This window comes from Oncorhynchus mykiss, chromosome 16 (genome assembly GCF_057628025.1).
Source record: "Oncorhynchus mykiss isolate SJ-2025 chromosome 16, ASM5762802v1, whole genome shotgun sequence".
In the NCBI taxonomy this organism is placed as follows: domain Eukaryota; kingdom Metazoa; phylum Chordata; class Actinopteri; order Salmoniformes; family Salmonidae; genus Oncorhynchus; species Oncorhynchus mykiss.
Genome location: NC_143037.1, coordinates 26,665,467 through 26,687,919, shown reverse-complemented (window position 1 = coordinate 26,687,919; position 22,453 = coordinate 26,665,467). Strand labels below are relative to the sequence as shown.

The following is a 22,453-nucleotide window of genomic DNA, read 5'->3' as shown; positions in this document are numbered from 1 at the left end:
AGAATTAGGTTCCAGGGGTGGCAGGGTAGCCTAGTGGTTAGAGCGTTGGACTAGTAACCGGAAGGTTGCAAGTTCAAATCCCAGAGCTGACAAGGTACAAATCTGTCGTTCTGCCCCTGAACAGGTAGTTAACCCACTGTACCTAGGCTGACATTGAAAATAATATTTTTTTCTTAACTGACTTGTTTTATTTCCTTTCCTGTGTGCCAATGCCACAGATGTTAGAAAATTCAGACAAGATATTATGTGTGTAGTAAATCTGAGTAGGTTGATGTGTATGATATTGGATGTGATTTAGTAAGAGTGTGTACAATGTCTGTATAAGAGTGAGACTGTCCAAATAAATAATATCTCTGCCAATTTGCATGGTTAAGTGTCTATGTGTGTAACGTAGTGTGTATAGCCTTAATATTCATGATGATAATTGTAATCCATATCGTATCACCATCATAGTTGCATCATAATTACTTTTAACATAATTGAAATACACATCCCAGCATTTCCATAGCAATTGACGTTTCACATGATCATGAAAGAGACCTTGCATTACTCTAGAGACGGCTTCACTACAGTACAAATATATGCCATACAATATGTTATTATTCCCCATTGCCTCTATTCTGATATCTTCCCCTTGCTTGTTGTAAACATATATAAACTTGTAGACAAATACATAAAAAATATAGACAAACAATAAACATATTCAATTATAAAACAGTTCTCAACAATAGAGAGAGAGGGAGAGAATAGAAGAGAGCGAGATTGTGTGTGTGTGTGTGTGTGTGTGTGTGTGCACACGTGTGCGTATACGTCTGTATGTGTAAGCAAGCATGTAAATGAGTACGTGTGTGTTCATATCCACTTCATAATGTTCAGATATTTTTACAGACATGGTTGCTCTTAGTTTAAAGATGTAATCCGGAGACAGGTGTTTTTTTCCATCTCCTTAGCTATCATACTCCAATTCCATTGATTTCAAAACTCGGTCCTCCAGAAAGTGGAGAGCAACACTTATGCAGCACTTCTACGCTATAAAAAAGACAAATTAGACAGGATTACCTACACATATTGACCATCTCAAATAGACAGAAGTGTGCTATATGGCAGACCAATCCAAACTAATCTCTCTGCATTTCCAGCACACTCATTATCTCAGCCAATCATGGCTAGCGGGAAGGTTGCTGACTTTTTCTGTGTCTAAACTAACTAAGCTAATAATTTAACAATTTTATTCATGCTTACAGATGGTATACAAGTTCATTATTAAGGCACATGAAAGTTCACATGTTCGAGAAGGCGTTTCTGCAAAAAAAATGCATTTTGATTTAAAAAAAAGTTTATGTTCAAACGGCTCTCCTGTGAAGTAGTGACCCACTACATATACAGTGCCTTGCGAAAGTATTTGGCCCCCTTGAACTTTGCGACCTTTTGCCACATTTCAGGCTTCAAACATAAAGATATAAAACTGTATTTTTTTTGTGAAGAATCAACAACAAGTGGGACACAATCATGAAGTGGAACGACATTTATTGGATATTTCAAACTTTTTTAACAAATCAAAAACTGAAAAATTGGGCATGCAAAATTATTCAGCCCCTTTACTTTCAGTGCAGCAAACTCTCTCCAGAAGTTCAGTGAGGATCTCTGAATGATCCAATGTTGACCTAAATGAATAATGATGATAAATACAATCCACCTGTGTGTAATCAAGTCTGCGTATAAATGCTCCTGCACTGTGATAGTCTCAGAGGTCCGTTAAAGCGCAGAGAGCATCATGAAGAACAAGGAACACACCAGGCAGGTCCGAGATACTGTTGTGAAGAAGTTTAAAGCCGGATTTGGATACAAAAATATTTCCCAAGCTTTAAAAATCCCAAGGAGCACTGTGCAAGCGATAATATTGAAATGGAAGGAGTATCAGACCACTGCAAATCTACCAAGACCTGGCCGTCCCTCTAAACTTTCAGCTCATACAAGGAGAAGACTGATCAGAGATGCAGCCAAGAGGCCCATGATCACTCTGGATGAACTGCAGATATCTACAGCTGAGGTGGGAGACTCTGTCCATAGGACAACAATCAGTCGTATATTGCACAAATCTGGCCTTTATGGAAGAGTGGCAAGAAGAAAACCATTTCTTAAAGATATCCATAAAAAGTGTAGTTTAAAGTTTGCCACAAGCCACCTGGGAGACACACCAAACATGTGGAAGAAGGTGCTCTGGTCAGATGAAACCAAAATTGAACTTTTTGGCAACAATGCAAAACGTTATGTTTGGCGTAAAAGCAACACAGCTCATCACCCTGAACACACCATCCCCACTGTCAAACATGGTCATGGCAGCATCATGGTTTGGGCCTGCTTTTCTTCAGCAGGGACAGGGAAGATGGTTAAAATTGATGGGAAGATGGATGGAGCCAAATACAGGACCATTCTGGAAGAAAACCTGATGGAGTCTGCAAAAGACCTGAGACTGGGACGGATATTTGTCTTCCAACAAGACAATGATCCAAAACATAAAGCAAAATCTACAATGGAATGGTTCAAAAATAAACATATCCAGGTGTTAGAATGGCCAAGTCAAAGTCCAGACCTGAATCCAATCGAGAATCTGTGGAAAGAACTGAAAACTGCTGTTCACAAATGCTCTCCATCCAACCTCACTGAGCTCGAGCTGTTTTGCAAGGAGGAATGGGAAAAAATGTCAGTCTCTCGATGTGCAAAACTGATAGAGACATACCCCAAGCGACTTACAGCTGTAATCGCAGCAAATGGTGGCGCTACAAAGTAACTTTTAACTTAAGGGGGCTGAATAATTTTGCACGCCCAATTTTTCAGTTTTTGATTTGTTAAAAAAGTTTGAAATATCCAATAAATGTCGTTCCACTTCATGATTGTGTCCCACTTGTTGTTGATTCTTCACAAAAAAATACAGTTTTATATCTTTATGTTTGAAGCCTGAAATGTGGCAAAAGGTCGCAAAGTTCAAGGGGGCTGAATACTTTCGCAGGGCACTGTATGCTTAGTTTCCTGAAACGGGTCATATTTAGACAATAAGGCAAGGGTTGTTTTCCCGTCTCTTCATTCTGCTGCTTCCTCCGCCGCATTGTTCTCATCACCAATATGCTGGTTAACTTTGCTATTATGCACATAGCAACATGGTCTAGGAAAATATGCCAATTCAACAGCGCACTGATGTGTTTCAGAACCGCAGACAGTGGCCAGTATCCAATGTGGGAGAAAGCGCATTTGTTATAAAATAATATAATTTTTATTAGTGTTGCACCATATACAATTTCAGTAGCACATGTCTTAGAGTGATGGATTGTGCCATCCCACGGCCTCCACAATGAATTAGTCTTGTACACCATGATAGATTTTTTAATTGCTACTGCTCGACTAAAGAAATCTCAGTCGACCAACATCCCATCGACTAAACAATCGACCAGTCGACTAAATGGGGTCAGCCCTAGTTTAAACCCTTTGTCATGCTTGGAGTCTTCACAGATTTAGCAAAAATCGTGTGACACTAAACACTACGTTTCTTTCCTTACATTTATGATACTGTTGTTTGTTGTTGTATCATATACTAAGTATTTAACAAATTAATTACACTTTGACCTTGATCCTGTGAAATTCCTGGATATTGCTGTCCAACTCTTTTTTTGTATGGAGATCCCGTAAGTGTAATATCCGACATTTTGGGAGGTTATTTGTTAATAAACGTGTCTATAATTAGATACATGTAGCTTCTCTTATGTCATATGTTGCCCTAGAAGACTAAATACATTTTTCAAGGCGTGAACATGTTTCAACAAGTCCAGGCGATAAAAGGCTAGCTACATGGATAACTCAAGTTTGGTTCCCAAGTTTTTAAATCATACCAAACCATCTTTGGTATAGTGTCATCATAATATTGGAATTGAGGAAGTGTGATCATAATCATTCAAATATTTTAGCGATCCGGAGTAGAATACGTCCTAAATGCCCCCCAGCCTTCAGATATGAGCTAAACAGCTAACTTGCACTTGATATGCTTTTTTAGGCTATGGATGAGAAAGTGAACTTGTTCCATTTGTTTAGTTCAGTTGTATGCTGCTTTGTGATTTATTAACAGCAAGGTTGTATAAAACACGGCACAATATGCATTTAATGATGCATTTGGTGATGTTCCATTCATTCGCACAAAAGCATTCACTGTGAAAGTTGACACATTTTGGCCCTTCATATATAGGCTATGAGCAGCACTCCTTTCATTTAATCAGATCAGTTATTGTTTTCTTGCTCAAACCGCGAGCAAAACCTGTCGAACTCAGACATTTCTCTCAAAACACAGGGATGACGATTCGCACGGGACTAGTATTATCAGAGGACTTGGGAGTTTGCCAGAAAACAGTAGGTTATTCGGGTTAGTCAATGTCCAGATTTCAGATTCCATTCAACCCAGTATGGTACAGTTCCCTTGACATGAACTTATAGGCCTATTTGAAGTCTTGTCTTGTGACTGTCAAATGTGTATAAAGCCTCACAATCATTACACATAACATAGCCGGCACTGCTATCATCCTCTTTTACCACTTCACCAAATATTTTCCAAACATTACTTTTCTGGCCCTCCCTTCTCTTTATTTCCAACTCTCCTTTCTCCTTTTGTCTTATTGGATGAAACCATGTCCTTTTTGCCTCCATAGATTGACCTGAACTTTTTCTGGCAGGTCCCGAAAGCATTATTTGGCGGTTGGCTGTGTAGGCTATTTGGCGCCTGTAGCCCTAAAGTTTAGGCTAATGCATTAATACCAGATAAAATAATTGAAGAAAAATCTTAATGTAGCCTATATAAATTGCACAATAATTATACATTGATGGATCTTTTTAAAGGTATTATTGCCCACCACCCACCCGCCCTTCAGTCATACAATATTTAATGATCCTAAACCCGTCTGCCCCGCGGATATAACCGAGTCAACCCGCGCATCAGTACTAGCTACCTAGCTAATCATTGGGGATCTTATTAAATTATGCTATACAGCCAAAGCAACAGTATCTATTGCTAGATTGGCGCAATAGAGGGCAGCCGTGCTTCTAGCCCCTAGGCAACTTTGCACTATTTCGTTTTTTTATGTGTTATTTCTTATATTATTAAGCCAGACATTTTTTTGTGTTATTACATACAGCCGGGAAAAACTTTTGGATATCAGAGCGGCGGTAACTCACCAGTATTACCAGCATTACGACCAGGAATACAACTTTCCCGAATCTGATCCTTTGTTCATACCCCCCAGGGAAATTGAACTGATTCCTGAGGCTGACCCAAAACATCGCCAGAAGAAGAGGTACTCGGAGTGGACTTCTAGTCCGACTCATGAGGTGCGCACACCACCCACCGCATCTGAGTATATTACTCGCTAATGTTCAGTCTCTGGATAATAAAGTTGACGAGCTGAGGGCGAGGATGTCCTTCCAGAAAGTTATCAGAGATTGTAACATACTCTGTTTCATGGAAACATGGCTCTCTCGGGATATACTGATATACAGCCAGTTGGGTTCTCAGTTCATCACGCAGACAGGAATAAATATCTCTCCAGGAAGAAGGAGGGCAGGGTGTATGTTTCATAATTAAATACTCATTGTGTGATAACATACAGGAACTCAAGTCCTTTTGTTCACCCGACCTAGAATATCTCACAATCAAATGCCGATCACATTACCTCCCAAAATAATTATCTTCGGTTATAGTCACAGCCGTGTATATTCCCCCTCAAGCCAATACCACGACGGCCCTCAAAGAACTTCACTGGACTTTATGCAAACTAGAAACCACATATCCTGAGGCCGCATTTATTGTAGCTGGGGATTTTATCAAAGCAAATTTGAGGAAAACGCTACTGAAGTTCTATCAACATATTGACTGCAGTACTCGCGCTGCTAAAACACACGACCACTGCTACTCCAACTTCCAGGATGCCTACAAGGCCTTCCCCCACCCTCCTTTCGGCAAATCCCTTCCTATAGACATAATCTAAAGGAGGAAGTACCTGTGCTAAGGACTATTCAATGCTGGTCTGACCAATCGGAATCCACGCTTCAAGATTGTTTTGATCAGGTGGACTAGGATATGTTCCGGGTAGCCTCCGAGAATAACATTGACGAATATACTGATACGGTGACTGAGTTTATCAGGAAGTGTATAGGAGATGTTGTTCCCACTGGGACTATTAAAACCTACCCTAACGAGAAATCGTGGATGACAGCATTCGCGCAAAACTGAAATCACGTACCACCACATTTAATCATGCAAGGTGACTGGGAATATGGCAAAATACAAATAGTGTAGTTATTCCCTCCGTAAGGCAATCAAACAGGCAAAACGTCAGTATAGAGACAAAGTGGAGTCACAATTCAACGGCTCAGACACGAGATGTATGTGGCAGGGTCTACAGACAATCATGGACTACAAAAGGAAAACCAGCCATGTCGCGGACACCGACATTTTGCTTCCGAACAAGCTAAACACCTTCTTTGCCCGCTTTGAGGATAACACAGTGCCACCGACGTGGCCCGTTACCAAGGACTGTGGGCTCTCCTTCTCCGTAGCTGACGTGAGTAAGACATTTAAGGGTGTTAACCCTCGCAAGGCTGCCGGCCCAGACGGCATCCCTAGCCACGTCCTCAGAGCATGCGCAGACCAGCTAGCTTGTGTGTTTACAATCTCTCCCTATCCCAGTCTGCTGTCCCCACATGCTTCAAGATGGCCACCATTGTCCCTGTACCCAAGAAAGCAAAAGTAACTGAATTAAATTACTATCGCCCCGTGGCACTCACGTCTGTCATCATGAAGTGCTTTGAGAGACTAGTTCAAGGATCATATCACCTCTACCTTACCTGACACCCTAGACCCAGTTAAAAAAAAATACCGCCCTAATAGATACACAGACAATGCACTCACCATCACACTGCACACTGCCCTATCCCATCTGGACAAGAGGAATCCCTATGTAAGAATGCTGTTCATTGACTATAGCTCAGCAATCAACACCATAGTACCTTCCAAGCTCATCATTAAGCTCGAGGCCCTGGGTCTGAACCCCGCCCTGTGAAACTGGGTCCTGGACTTCCTGCCTGGATGCCCACAGATAGTGAAGGTTGGAAACAACACCTCCATTTCTCTGATCCTCAACACTGTGGTCCCACAAGGGTGCGTGCACAGCCCCCTCTTGTACTCCTTGTTCACCCACGACTGCATGGCCACGCACGCCTCCAACTCAATCATCAAGTTTTCAGACCATTACCAACAATGACGAGACAGGCTGCAGCGAGGAGGTGAGGGCTGTATCACCGCTTGGTACGGCAACTGCACTGCTCACAACCAAAGGGCTCTCCAGAGGGTGGTGTGGTCTGCCCAACCCATCACCGGCGGCAAGCTACCAGCACCCGATGTCATAGGAAGGCCAAAAAGATAATCAAGGACAACAACCACCCGAGCCACTGCCTGTTCACCGCGTTATCATCCAGAAGGCGAGGTCAGTACAGGTGCATCAAAGCTGGGACTGAGAAACTGAAAAACAGCTTCTATCTTAAGGCCATCAGACCGTTAAATAGCCATCACTAGCACATTAGAGGCTGCTGCCTATATACATAGACTTGAAATCACTGGCCACTTTAATAAATGGAACGCTAGTCACTTTAATAATGTATACATATTTTAAATTACTCATCTCATATTTATATACTGTATCTTAGTCTATGCCGCTCTGATATTGCTCGTCCATATATTTACATATTCTTAATTAATTTACTTGGATTTGTTTGTTTTGTGTGTATTGTTGTGAAATTGTTGGATATTACTGGCTAGATATTACTTCACTGTTGGAGCTAGAAACACAAGCATTTTGCTACACCCACAATATCATCTACTAAACACGTGTATGTGTACAATAAGATTTGATCTGATTTGATTAGAGATATGCCCTAGCTATAGTTAGTCAGTGGTTGCATATCTATGAAGCACGGGTGTGAATAGTAGACATTATATCCTTTAACTGTTTACAGCAGGTCTCCAGCTACCCTGACCTGTTTGATCAGCTTGATACAGTGCCATGGGTGTGTCCAGCTTACACCGGTGCAAATCTGCGTGCGTATACCAATGGAATTAAACATTCAACCAATGCCTCAAGTGTCGTGCTGTAGGTCCACCACACACCCAAAGGGTTGTGGGGTCCTGTCCAGAATCAACCCCTAGCCCTTACCCCTAGACACTTGTGGAGATCTGAGAGAATTGGAAAGGTGTACGCAATACCACCAACATTCCAATAAGCCTATCAGAGGGTAAGGTGGAGCTCTCACCATGTCACCACAAGTTAATCCCTCTCAGATCTACACATGTCTAGATTCTGGGCAGTAGGGGCTGGGGGTTGTTTCTGGACATGCCATGGGTATTATGGAAGCTCAGTCAGTCAGTCAGTCTGGCACTGTCAAAAAATGTAATATCTGTCAAATACTTGCTTCCTCCTTCCTTGAGAGAATCTCATTTGCATTTCCTTGATTTGTTGCATCCTCTTTCCTAGTTTTCACACACACGCACGCGCACCCACACGCACACACATACACTGCTTGAAGAGTTAATTGATTATAATGATTTAATTATTGGTTATTATTATTGTCAATGATTTTGTTGACAGAACCCATTGTATTATATTATTCTATTATATCAACTATTTAAAAAAAAAAAAAAAATAGAAATTCTGTTGTTTATCGTTTTCATTATTCTACAACCTTTACCATGGCTATAAAATATAGAAAAGTAGACTAAAGCACAAACAGACCTGGCTACTAGGCAAAAGAAACATGCAGTGTCCATGTTTCATGTGACATTTTGAACGACATGTAGATGTTTTGTTGTTGGTAAGAATTATGGTCTCATTGTACCTATCTAGACTCTTATTCCTGTAACTACACATGTGAAGCCAGAAGATCACATTTAAAAATGTTGACCCTGATGTCACACATTGGCCCTTTTATTTATAGAAAGACCCAAAAGCAGGTGAGCTCGTTCTACTATTTTTGGCCATATTCTGGTGTTTTGTGGTGGAAAACTGAGCGGGTCGACCATAACACGTCAACACTGTTACCCATAGATGGACAGGCTAGAAATGTTTTTAACAATTTCTTACAATTATTATTATTATTATTTTGCATTCAATTGCCTCTCCCTGTTACAGACAACAAGCTTCCATTCCCCCTGTCACAAGGGGATTTATGGCTGATTTAAGATGAAATCGTCAACCATGTTACTTTATTTTGCACTTACTGTACTTTCTTAATTTCTATTTTTGTATTAAGTTGAACAGTGTAAGAGCTGTTTAAAATGACTGTCTGAAATTTCAGCATGTTTGGGTGGGATGGAGTTTTGGCCTGCCTGCCTACATCACCAGGTGGTAAATTTAGATAATAGCCCAGTACGAAAGAGAGTTCCAAACCTCTCTGTCAATAACAGCTAGTTTTCAGTTTTCCCCTCCCCACTCAGACCACAGCTAGACAGTCTTAGCAACCTTCTTGCTTGAGAAATTCCTCTCTACTAAGAAGCAATTTTTTAAATATTTTTGACCATTTTAATTGAAAATAAATAATAACAGTAAGATTTATTTATTTATTTATTTTTATTTTACCTTTATTTAACCAGGTAGGCAAGTTGAGAACAAGTTCTCATTTACAATTGCGACCTGGCCAAGATAAAGCAAAGCAGTTCGACAGATACAACAGCACAGAGTTACACATGGAGTAAAACAAACATACAGTCAATAATAAAGTATAAACAAGTCTATATACAATGTGAGCAAATGAGGTGAGAAGGGAGGTAAAGGCAAAAAAGGCCTTGGTGGCAAGGTAAATACAATATAACAAGTAAAACACTGGAATGGTAGTTTTGCAATGGAAGAATGTGCAAAGTAGAAATAAAAATAATGGGGTGCAAAGGAGCAAAATAAATAAATTAATTAAATACAGTTGGGAAAGAGGTAGTTGATAGGGCTAAATTATAGGTGGGCTATGTACAGGTGCAGTAATCTGTGAGCTGCTCTGACAGTTGGTGCTTAAAGCTAGTGAGGGAGATAAGTGTTTCCAGTTTCAGAGATTTTTGTAGTTCGTTCCAGTCATTGGCAGCAGAGAACTGGAAAGAGAGGCGGCCAAAGAAAGAATTGGTTTTGGGGGTGACTAGAGAGATATACCTGCTGGAGCGTGTGCTACAGGTGGGAGATGCTATGGTGACCAGCGAGCTGAGATAAGGGGGGACTTTACCTAGCAGGGTCTTGTAGATGACATGGAGCCAGTGGGTTTGGCGACGAGTATGAAGCGAGGGCCAGCCAACGAGAGCGTACAGGTCGCAATGGTGGGTAGTATATGGGGCTTTGGTGACAAAACGGATTGCACTGTGATAGACTGCATCCAATTTGTTGAGTAGGGTATTGGAGGCTATTTTGTAAATTACATCGCCAAAGTCGAGGATTGGTAGGATGGTCAGTTTTACAAGGGTATGTTTGGCAGCATGAGTGAAGGATGCTTTGTTGCGAAATAGGAAGCCAATTCTAGATTTAACTTTGGATTGGAGATGTTTGATATGGGTCTGGAAGGAGAGTTTACAGTCTAACCAGACACCTAAGTATTTGTAGTTGTCCACGTATTCTAAGTCAGAGCCGTCCAGAGTAGTGATGTTGGACAGGCGGGTAGGTGCAGGTAGCGATCGGTTGAAGAGCATGCATTTAGTTTTACTTGTATTTAAGAGCAATTGGAGGCCACGGCAGGAGAGTTGTATGGCATTGAAGCTTGCCTGGAGGGTTGTTAACACAGTGTCCAAAGAAGGGCCGGAAGTATACAGAATGGTGTCGTCTGCGTAGAGGTGGATCAGAGACTCACCAGCAGCAAGAGCGACCTCATTGATGTATACAGAGAAGAGAGTCGGTCCAAGAATTGAACCCTGTGGCACCCCCATAGAGACTGCCAGAGGTCCGGACAACAGACCCTCCGATTTGACACACTGAACTCTATCAGAGAAGTAGTTGGTGAACCAGGCGAGGCAATCATTTGAGAAACCAAGGCTGTTGAGTCTGCCGATGAGGATGTGGTGATTGACAGAGTCGAAAGCCTTGGCCAGATCAATGAATACGGCTGCACAGTAATGTTTCTTATCGATGGCGGTTAAGATATCGTTTAGGACCTTGAGCGTGGCTGAGGTGCACCCATGACCAGCTCTGAAACCAGATTGCATAGCAGAGAAGGTATGGTGAGATTCAAAATGGTCGGTAATCTGTTTGTTGACTTGGCTTTCGAAGACCTTAGAAAGGCATGGTAGGATAGATATAGGTCTGTAGCAGTTTGGGTCAAGAGTGTCCCCCCCTTTGAAGAGGGGGATGACCGCAGCTGCTTTCCAATCTTTGGGAATCTCAGACGACACGAAAGAGAGGTTGAACAGGCTAGTAATAGGAGTGGCAACAATTTCGGCAGATAATTTTAGAAAGAAAGGGTCCAGATTGTCTAGCCCGGCTGATTTGTAGGGGTCCAGATTTTGCAGCTCTTTCAGAACATCAGCTGAATGGATTTGGGAGAAGGAGAAATGGGGAAGGCTTGGGCGAGTTGCTGTTGGGGGTGCAGTGCTGTTGACAGGGGTAGGAGTAGCCAGGTGGAAAGCATGGCCAGCAGTAGAAAAATGCTTATTGAAATGTTCAATTATGGTGGATTTATCAGTGGTGACAGTGTTTCCTATCTTCAGTGCAGTGGGCAGCTGGGAGGAGGTGTTCTTATTCTCCATGGACTTTACAGTGTCCCAGAACTTTTTTGAGTTAGTGTTGCAAGAAGCAAATTTCTGCTTGAAAAAGCTAGCCTTGGCTTTTCTAACTGCCTGTGTATAATGGTTTCTAGCTTCCCTGAACAGCTGCATATCACGGGGGCTGTATACTATACTGTATACTTGATTGTTACCCAGAAATTATTTGATTTTGAGATAAAAACAGCTGCGTTGGCCAACACTAAAACATGCTTTTAATGGTGATCCTCTATAGAGAAAGATGTTTAATCCAGGACTAGGCTTAATCTGGGTTCGGGAAACGGGCCCAATATTACATAGCATAAATAGGCCTATTATTGTCATCTGTTGTTGTCTGTGTAGCTATGACTACCTGAGTGATGACGACGACGACCGTCGGAGCATCGACAGCAGCACGAGCGATGACAGTGTCCCTGAGCACCCCTACGTCCCGCTGGTCACCGACGAGGAGAGCTGGGCCAACAAGTGCCGCAAGATGGAGCAGAGGTTCAAGATTGTCTATGCTCAGAAGGTGGGTAGCCATTTTGTATCTTTGTAGATCCCCACAGTAAGCCTATGAGTGGCACTCAAGTACAGGGGACAAGATAGTTGTTGTTGGGTGTCTTCAAGTACTGTAATAACTATTCACAGCTCACTTGCTCCCTAGGGTAGGTTGCTCCTAGGTGTACACTAGGTCATAGGTGTATCCTTGTACACTAGCCCTTGATATAATCACAAACTAGACACTAGGTCTATATTGTGGTGTATACACGTGCCCAGGCATGCCCCAAATGACAGTTACCTCAGAGATCAGGGCTGAATGTTATTGCACAGTTTGTTCTTATGAAGATGCTGCTCCTGCCCAACCATAACTTGAAATGCCTCATCTGCAAGAGATAATGTGGCTCACAAATTGTTCTCTGTAGTCTATCATAGGACTCATTGATAAGACAGAAGTAGATGGAAGGCATCATTGGATATGTGTAGCTGGGTCATAGGGCACACTGTAGCAAAATGTTTCAAAACAACAACAAAAACAAGTTTCTTATTTGACAAGTACCTCCCCATTTGACTCCATTTCAGCCCGTTTTCTTCCAGAAAAAAAAAACAGCCCTGATGTGTGCTTGTCTCCAGGGCTATTTGGAGGAGCTGGTGCGTCTGCGGGAATCCCAGTTGACAAACGTGGAGACGGAGAACAAGGAGCTGAACGCGAGGCTGGTGGAGCTGGAGGAGCAGAGCCAGCAGGAAAAGAGGGAGCTGGAGGCCATCGTGTTGGAGCTGCAGGAGCAACTGTGAGTGGCTACACACACGCACACACATGCACGTGCAGACACGAGCATGCATGCGACGTACATGTAGACATACAACATACACACACTATACACACAACTAGAGAGACACATACAGGTACCCAGCTAACAACAAACATTCCCACAACTGTAGAGAACGTTCCCTTAATGTCAAATAGAACTTGGTTACCATGTTCTCAGAATGTTATATATTAATGTTCTAGACACGTTTCATAGGAACGTTGCAAGAACACTCATGTGTCCAGTTTTCTGTTGGTTAGGAGAATATTCCATCAACGTCCCACAAAACATACACAGAACATGGTTGCCATGTTCTCAGAACATACACTCTTAGAAAAAAAGGTGCTATCTAGAACCTAAAACGGTTCTTCAGCCGTCCCCCATAGGATAACCCTTTGAAGAACCCTTGTTGGTTCCAGGTAGAACCCTTTTGGTTCCAAGTAGAAACCTTTGTGTTTTATATAGAACTCTTTTCCACAGAGAGTTCAACATGGAACCCAAAATGGTTTTACCTGGAACCAAAAAGGGTTCTACCTGGAACCAAAAAGGGTTATGCTATGGGGAAAAGTGGAAAACCCCTATTAGAACCCTTTTTTCTAAGTGTAAAATATTAGTGTTCTAGGCAAGAAACATACGTGTCAACGTCCCACCAAACATACATATAAGATATTAATGTTGTAGACATGTTTCATGGGGTTGTTGCAGGAATATTTATGGGTATGTTGTGTTTAACATTACGATAATTTTTCACTAACTTTAATGCCACATGATTAAAAAAATGTTCTCAGAAGGTTTTTGCTAACATAGATAGAATGTTCCACTAACCTTCAGAAAACAGGACACTCAAATATTAGGGGAACATTACGGTAACATTACAAAAACTCTCTCCCTCTGGAATTATTAGCTGGGTTTCTGTATAGTTGTTTAATTTGGTAGGACATATTAACTGGTTTTAATCCTACTCCTGAATCACTATGATCAATAACATATTTTCTTGAGTGTCCTTGTAAGGGGGGTGAGATTTACTTCAAATGGAATTCATCCTATTGCTTACACCTATCAAGTTGTTTCAGATTTACACAAGTGCATAGGGAGGAGGAGGGGTTAGGGTTTTTTCTGGACAGGACCTAACTATACTGTCCCAATAGGCACATGTATTGAGATATCCCTTATTGGGACAATGGTTAGGCCATTTGCTTTGGTGCTGGTGGCCTGGGTTTGAGACCTGTCACTGGCCTACACACAATGTCAAAGTGGAACTATGTTTTCAGAAATGTTTACTAATTAATTAAATACAGTGCTGAAATGTATTAATTAAATACAATGTTATGGCAAGCCTGAATAAGTTCAGGAATAAACATTTGCTTAACAAGTCACATAATAAGTTGCATGGATTCAAGGAAACCACTCAGGGATTTCCCCATGAGGACAATGGTGACTTTAAAACAGTGGTTAGCATTGGTACTGATGCCCTTGGATTCGATAGGGAGACTACCTACTCTCACATTTTTATTTTATTTTAAACATTTTTGCTGGGGGGGGGGGGGGGGGGGGGGGTTAGATCAGCTTTAACATTGCAGATACATTGTAGCTTCCATCAATGTAACGGTCTACATTATTTCCAATCCCCCATATGTAGAGTACCAGTCAAATGTTTGCTGCCACCCCCGTCACATTCTTAAAATTAAGTGGTGATCCTAACTGGCCTAAAACAGGGAATTTTTACTACGATTAAATGCCAGGAATGGTGAAAAACTGAGTTTAAATGTATTTGGCTAAGGTGTATGTAAACCTCCGACTTCAACTGTATATTTGCCATATATTTTTAACTGTGCTGTTTCACAAAAGTTCTGAACCTATATACATTTTACGGCCACAGTATATACTCTCACATTCTTAGCAGTTTCCCTAACTAATGGAAAATCTTAGGGGAACATTACGGATAACATAACAAAAAATGTCTCTCTCCCTAGAATTGTTAGCTGGGTAGGGTTCTGGCAGCTCTGTTATTGTGTGGGGTGTATTTTCCTGGCATGGTTTAGGTCCACTCAACCTCTTCGAGGGCAACGTAAACTGCAGTAAATACAAAGCTGAAGGGTTTGATGAGCATAAATGATGTAAGCCGTATGCCATGACCATCTCAGTCACCAGATCTTAAACCAATTTAAGAATTATGGGACATTCTAGAGAGGTACCTGAGACACACCAAATTATGGAATTTCCCGTTTTTGTAAACATACACAGAATATGGTTGCCATGTTCTCAGAACATAATATATTCATGTTCTAGACATGTTTCATGGGAACATTGCAAGAATATTTGTGTCCCCCCACAAAAAAAATGTACACATCACGTCACTGTTGCTGAGCCAATCAAGGCACGGATTGGTGAACGACTGATCCATTCATATCGCTTTGTCTATTGGCAAGGGATACTTTTAACATACAGTGTTTTTAGACGTTTTCACACTTGATTACATTGTGCATTTTATACGGTAATTATTAATCAATTTGTCTTCACCTGGAATTTGAACTCACAATCTCCTGGTTCATGGTACTCTGATCTTTCCCGCTATGGTATGACACCATGTCCATGTCAAGTATTGGTTAATATGACTATTCTGACCTATTTCAGCTATTTAAGGCCTTTCTCTATAGTTGTCTAATGTTGGTTGGGCATATTAACATGTTTTAATGATACTCCTGAATCACTATGATCAATAAAATATATTTTCTTGAGTGCACTTTTAACAGAGCTGAGATTTACTTCAAAGTGCATTCACCCTATTGCTTACACCTATCAAGTTGTTTCATCTACATAAGTGTAAATGCCTAGGGAGGAGGGGTTAGGGTTTCTTCTGGACAGGGCCTAACTCTACTGGCCCAATAAGCACATGCCTATGAGATAACCCTTATTGGGACAGTGTTCAGTTCGTTCCCCATTGGCTGGCCTTTTTGAATTCCTCTGTCCAGTGTCTGTGTTCTTTTGCCCATTTTAATCTTTTATTTTTATTGGCCAGTCTGAGATATGGCTTTTTCTTTGCAACTCTGTCGAGAAGGCCAGCATCCCAGAGTCGCCTCTTCACTGTTGACGTTGAGACTGGTGTTTTGCGGGTGCTATTTAATGAAGCTGCCAGTTGAGGACTTGTGAGGCGTCTGTTTCTCAAACTAGACACTCTAATGTACTTGTCTTTTTGCTCAGTTGTGTACTGGGGCCTCCCACTCCTCTTTCTATTCTGGTTAGAGACAGTTTGTGCTGTTCTGTGAAGGGGGTAGTACACAGCGTTGTACAAGATCTTCAGTTTCTTGGCAATTTCTCGCATGGAATAGCCTTCATTTCTCAGAACAAGAATAGTCTGACGAGTTTCATCAGAGAAGTCTTTGTTTCTGGCCATTTTGAGCCTGTAATGGAACCCACAAATGCTGATGCTCCAGATACTCAACTAGTCTAAAGAAGGATAGTTTTATTGCTTCTTTAATCAGGACAAAAGTTTTCACCTGCGCTAACATTATTGCAAAAGGATTTTCTAATGATCAATTAGCCTTTTAAAATTATAAACTTGGATTAGCTAACACAACGTGCCATTGGAACACAGGAGTGATGGTTGATGATAATGGGCCTCCTAATGTACGCCTATGTAGCAATTTGGGCAGCCTAGGTGATTATTGGTTTGCGGTCAGTGAAAAGCATCTAAATGTGTATGAAGATAATGTGTCTTGAGTATAATTGAAATGTTGAGACACGAAGGGGATGGGTGTTTGGTGAAGATATGACGTGTCTCTCTCTAGAGTGCATGCACTCAGCTCTCCAGAATGTGCTCCGATATCTACAGCCAATCCTTGCGCATTCACAGTTTCATTGTGGGAATTATTTTCCCTTTGAATGGTTATTTTGATAAATTTCCCATTACATATGTCACCAGCAGTAAATGTAGCTTTAATCCCCATCATTTGGTTACATTCATTTCTGTTAATGCATGTATTAATTACAGTAATTTATGATTCTCATTGTTGTGGTGGAAACGTTATTTGCAGAGTTCACAACCTGCTACACTTCTAAGAAATCAGTTTTGGTTTATTTCATAATCATCAATTCCAAGTTTTGTAAAAATAAATAAAAATGTAATTGGCTTTTGTTTGGAGTGCTCCATGTGAGCAATGAGCATATGTCTGATTTCTCTGTCCTGATTATGCGGGAGCGTGCATACCTGAGCACGAATAGAAGTACTTGGCCTGCTGCACACAAATGTAGGAAAGTGCCCCTTTGGAAATATCTGATTTCTGGCCATTTATAACTCACCATGTCCACTGCTAATAAACTGAGCTTCGCTGTCATTTTTTCTTCACCTCACACAGTAAGTCAACAAAAGTATATATATTTTTTACATCCATTGAGAATGATAATAGTTCCTCACAGTATTTTAAACATCTTTCCAACACTCTCCTGGCCCCGATAATCACCAAGCCAAATATCATGATCGGATGATCCCATATATCCAGTGTAAACGTCATAAAATACCTGAACACTTCTCCCTTGCTCAAAAACAGCTGTCTGTACCGAGCTCACTGGCATGGAAAACTCTGAGGGCCCGGAATAGGCTAGTTGATACAATGTTGCAAGTTCTCGGATTGATTTGATACAATGCTAGCTAAAGTAACGACAGATAGAGAGGCAGACAGACTGAGTAGAGAGATTAATGTGGTTAAAAGATCCGGAATTTTCATGAGGATATTCTCTGCTGTTTTTATTTTTTTTGTCTTTAGGCTTATGTATTTTACTTAGTTGACGATGGAAGTTAAACGCTTACTGCTGCATTGGCCTATAGGAAAATATTTTTGGAACCGCCAATCGATCAGTGTGTCAATGTGTTAAATGGCTGGTGCTCTTGCATTAGTTGAATTTTAACTTTTAGATATTTGCCATTTTAATTCAAATTTTAACGATTAACCACGTGACAAGGATTGAGAAATTAAAATGTTCGTATTGAAATTAAACTGTTCCACGAAAATGCGCATATGAAAATCATAACTGGAACAGAGATTGGTAGAAATGGTATTATAAATTGTAAGCTTCCCCAAACTTGAAACTCACGCGCCGCCTATGGTCTTTACTGTAATATCCAATCAAAAATGTGTGCAAGTTCAAGCGCGTGCACATGCAGAAGGTCCCATGAAAAGAATGTGCCCCTCTATAGAATCAAATTCCCATCCAACTAATTCATTATGGCCCCTGTGATGCACCTATCTGATCTAATTAAAATAAGTTTCTCAATGACAGATGTTTGTTCGACATGGTATGTGGTGTCGAGTTCAAAAATACTATGGAGTTCTCTTTGAGATGCTCAGCTATATACAGTTGAAGTTGGAAGTCTACATACACCTTAGCCAAATACATTTAAACTCAGTTTTTCACAACTCCTGACATTTAATCCTAGTAAATTCCATGTCTTAGGTCAGTTAGGATCACCACTTTATTTTGAGAATGTGAAATGTCAGAATAATAGTAGAGAGAATGATTTATTTCAGCTTTTATTTCTTTCATCACATTCCCAGTGGGTCAGAAGTTTACATACACTCAATTAGTATTTGGTAGCTTTGCCTTTAAATTTTTTAACTTAAGTCAAATGTTTTGGGTAGCCTTCCTGCTTTGTCTTGGCTGTGTGCTTAGGGTTGTTGTCCTGTTGGAAGGTGAACCTTTGCCCCAGTCTGAGATCCTTAGCTCTCTGGAGCAGGTTTTCATCAAGGACCTCTCTGTACTTTGCCACGGTCCTGACTAATTTCCCAGTCCCTGCCGTTGAAAAACATCCCCACAGCATGATGCTGCCACCACCATGCTTCACCGTAGTGATAGTTCCAGGTTACCTCCAGACGTAACGCTTGGCATTCAGGCCAAAGACTTCAATCTTGGTTTCATCAGACCAGAGAATCTTGTTTCTCATGGTCTGTCCAAGCGGGCTGTCATGTGCCTTTTACTGAGGAGTGGCTTCCTGTCCCTACCGCTGAAAAACAGCCCCACAGCATGATGCTGTCACCACCATGCTTCACCGTAGGGATGGTACCAGGTTTCCAAGCGTGACGCTTTGCGTTCAGGCCAAAGAGTTCTGTCATGGTTTCATCAGACCAGAGAATCCTTTAGGTGCCTTTTGGCAAACTCAATGGGAACATGATGCACCTGAGCTCATAGCAAAGGGTCTGAATACTTATGTAAATAAACTATTTGTTTTATATTTTTAATATACTTTTAAAAACCTGTTTTTGCTTTGTCATTATGGGGTATTGTGTGTAGATTGATGAAAAAAAACTGTAATCAATTTTAGAATAAGTCTGTAATGTAACAAAATGTGGAAAAATCAAGGGGTCTGAACATTTTCTAAATGAACATGCACAATGTAATCATGCGTGTCAAGTATGTAAGATAAAAACACTATGTTAAAATCCCTGTGTGTGAGTATCCCTTGCCAACAAACAAAAAGAGTTGTGAATCACCAATCAGGCCCTTGATGGGCTTGGCCGTAGTAATTAAGGCATGATATGTATTGATTATTTTTTGGGGAAAACAAGGGACCATCAGGTGACATCCTGACTGATACACGAGAAATGTTCTTGCAACGGTCCCATGAAACATGTTTCAAACTTTAATATCTTACGTTCTGAGAACATGGCAACCATGTTCTGTGTATGTTTGATGTCACATCAATTGAATATTCTCCTAACCCTCAGAAAACTGGACACGCGAATGTTCTTGCAACGTTCTCATGAAATGTGCTTGGAACAGTAATGTCTTACATCTTGTATATTCTAAGAACATTGTAACATAGATAGAATATTCCCCTAATTAACAGAAAACTGGACACTCAAACATTAGGGTAACATTACGGGTAACTTTACAAAAAATGTTCTCTCCCTAGAATTGTTAGCTTGGTGTGGCGTACACATATTCACTGTGAAGTACAGGGATATCACTGTAAAAGCCTACCATATTGACACAATTTGCATATGCTTTGATTATACTGGGATTCTTGTGTTTTGCAGGACGAGCCTGATTCCGTGTGACTCCAACATTTTGGCCAAAAACCTGTCAATCCCTCTCGTCAACCAATGGCAACAGCCCTACAACAATCATGACGATGGCAAGCTCTTTCGCAGGTGTGACTACATCCTCCCAGCAAAATGCTTGTCTTTGTACTGCATCTATGTAGCAACAATTTTGTTTAATTAGTTCCTAAATTCATAAAGAGGTTATTTTGTTGATCAGTCAATTGAAATAAGGAGGAAAAGGTGCAGCCAATTATGTTTGTTTTTTAAATATTTGTCTGCTTGGCCTTGAAACACGACAGAACTTTCAGATTGAAATTAACGATATGAGGTAGATATGATTGTTTGTCATGTAGAATCGGGGATCGTGTCAGCGCTGAGAGAGCGAGTGAGGGAGTGTGAAAAAAAGAACGAGAGTATATTTACTATGTCCCCATATGCCTGTAGGAGGAGCTTCCCCAGCACAGAGCTGCTGTCAGTGGTCAGCCTGGACTCCGACTCCCAGAATACAGCAGGGCAGCAGAATGGAGAGGCGTGGTGCACAGCAGGTGCTGTAGTCACACACTCATACACACTACCCGTATTGTTCACAAATAAGGATACATGCCATTACACCACACACAGACAGCAACGCATCTATGGAGCCATGGACACATGCATGCATAAGATCGCCACACACGCAAGCGTGCAGAAATTATGCACGTGCACACGCACTCCTGTGCTCTCATAAATATAAAACCATGAACACACCTACAGCTAACACACATTTCATGTTGGTTTTGACAACATATGTCCTTCCCCTAGATAAAGACTACACCCCTTCCATGATGGTCCTGTGTGGTTCTCTAAACTCCCTGCCCAGCTGCAAGTCCCTGGCAAGCCTTAAGTCCAGCGAGTGCCTGGTCCACATCAGCACAGACAACAGCCCTGCCCTCTCTCCCAGCTAGAGGGCACCAAAGAACGACTGCCATTCACAAACACTGGGAGACACAGCTCAACCCAACATGAGAAACCTGGGTCGTGTTCATTAAGCACCAAATGGGTGAAGACAAACTGAAACAGGGAGGGACTCCCTGGACTTGTCAAAAAAATAAACACAAATGTTCCTTTTTTTCTTCTGCTGTCAAAAGGAGGACGATGTTCCCCCTCAATAAACCTTTAAATTCCCTTTATTCCACCATCATTCCTCAAATCCAACGCTCTCTCATTTCAAAACACTGTCATTCTATATGACCGTCTCATCTCTGACTGAAAAGCCTGTCTATCACATGCATCTCCAATCGTGTCAAAAAAGAAAACCAACCGGAAGAGCTGCAGTCCTGCCCAAACCCTTCAATTCCACTGTCTTTCAATGTCTTTACTCGGCTGAACTGCGCACCATCTCCTATAGATGGGAAATATGGTTGCTTACTTGAAAACATAGCCATTATACAATTACAGATCGTAATTTTCAATTTACAGCAACTACAAACATGTATCTCTCCCGTTGACCAAAACATTTCACCTCCCTAGAGGGTTGTACTGTAGAATTACAACTATCTGTCTGTGTTCGTCTGTCTCTGTCTTCAGTCTTGCAAGTCTGTCGGTAGTAGTATCGGTACTAGTATCTACTTTCTGCCTACTGTGAAGTCTTGTAGTGCAGGGCTTTGAACTGTCAGGGCCACCTTGACACCATTCAGAAGCCCAGCCATTTTTTTTGGTTGCCATATTACACCTGACGTGGCATTATTACAAGTCTGTTAGCACAAGCTAACATTGAGGGATGCAAAAGGGTTTGTATTATATCATTTCTAAACATACAGTAGTGGCCACTCTGATTGTGAAGAATAAATTAGCAGTGCTTCAAATTACCAAGTAAGTATCAATGAAGCTTTGGGCCCGACTCAGTCAATTCAGTTATCCAGGTTTTCAGGATATGGTGAAAATGAAATTGCTCTTGTACTGAACGAATGCATGGAATTTAAGTGTGGGGAAAAAAACAGAGACATAACTGCATATCAATTCAAGGCTGTGTTGCTGCGCAGGACGGATGTTGCCTTTCACTTATCCTTCTGACCTGAATTGAATTGTTTTGATTGAATTGTCTGTCTGTCTATGAGTGCGTTTTTGTGTGAGTGTAGGACTTACTTGTATGAGTATTGGATGTTGCAATTTTTTGGGGGGTGTATGCTATTAATTTTGTATTATGATGAATTCCCATTATACTTACTAGTTTTATTTAACTTCATGTAGATAGCCATCTCATCCCAGGTGTTGGGAGTTTGGATGTATGTAATTTAAAACAGCAATAAAACAACCTTTTTTGTTAAACATTA

At 41.1% G+C, this 22,453-nt stretch overlaps 1 protein-coding gene across 1 annotated transcript in view; it reads left to right on the top strand.

Annotated features, from left to right (window-relative positions):
• Positions 1-22,453, top strand: part of rundc3ab (RUN domain containing 3Ab) — a 46,435-nt gene extending 23,982 nt beyond the window's left edge. Inside the window, exons 7-11 of the mRNA XM_021565436.3 lie at positions 12,158-12,326; positions 12,929-13,086; positions 20,136-20,249; positions 20,586-20,686; positions 20,943-22,453. Of these exons, the coding sequence (XP_021421111.1) occupies positions 12,158-12,326; positions 12,929-13,086; positions 20,136-20,249; positions 20,586-20,686; positions 20,943-21,085 (685 nt within the window). The 3' untranslated portion in view covers positions 21,086-22,453. The remainder of the gene's footprint in view (positions 1-12,157; positions 12,327-12,928; positions 13,087-20,135; positions 20,250-20,585; positions 20,687-20,942) is intronic.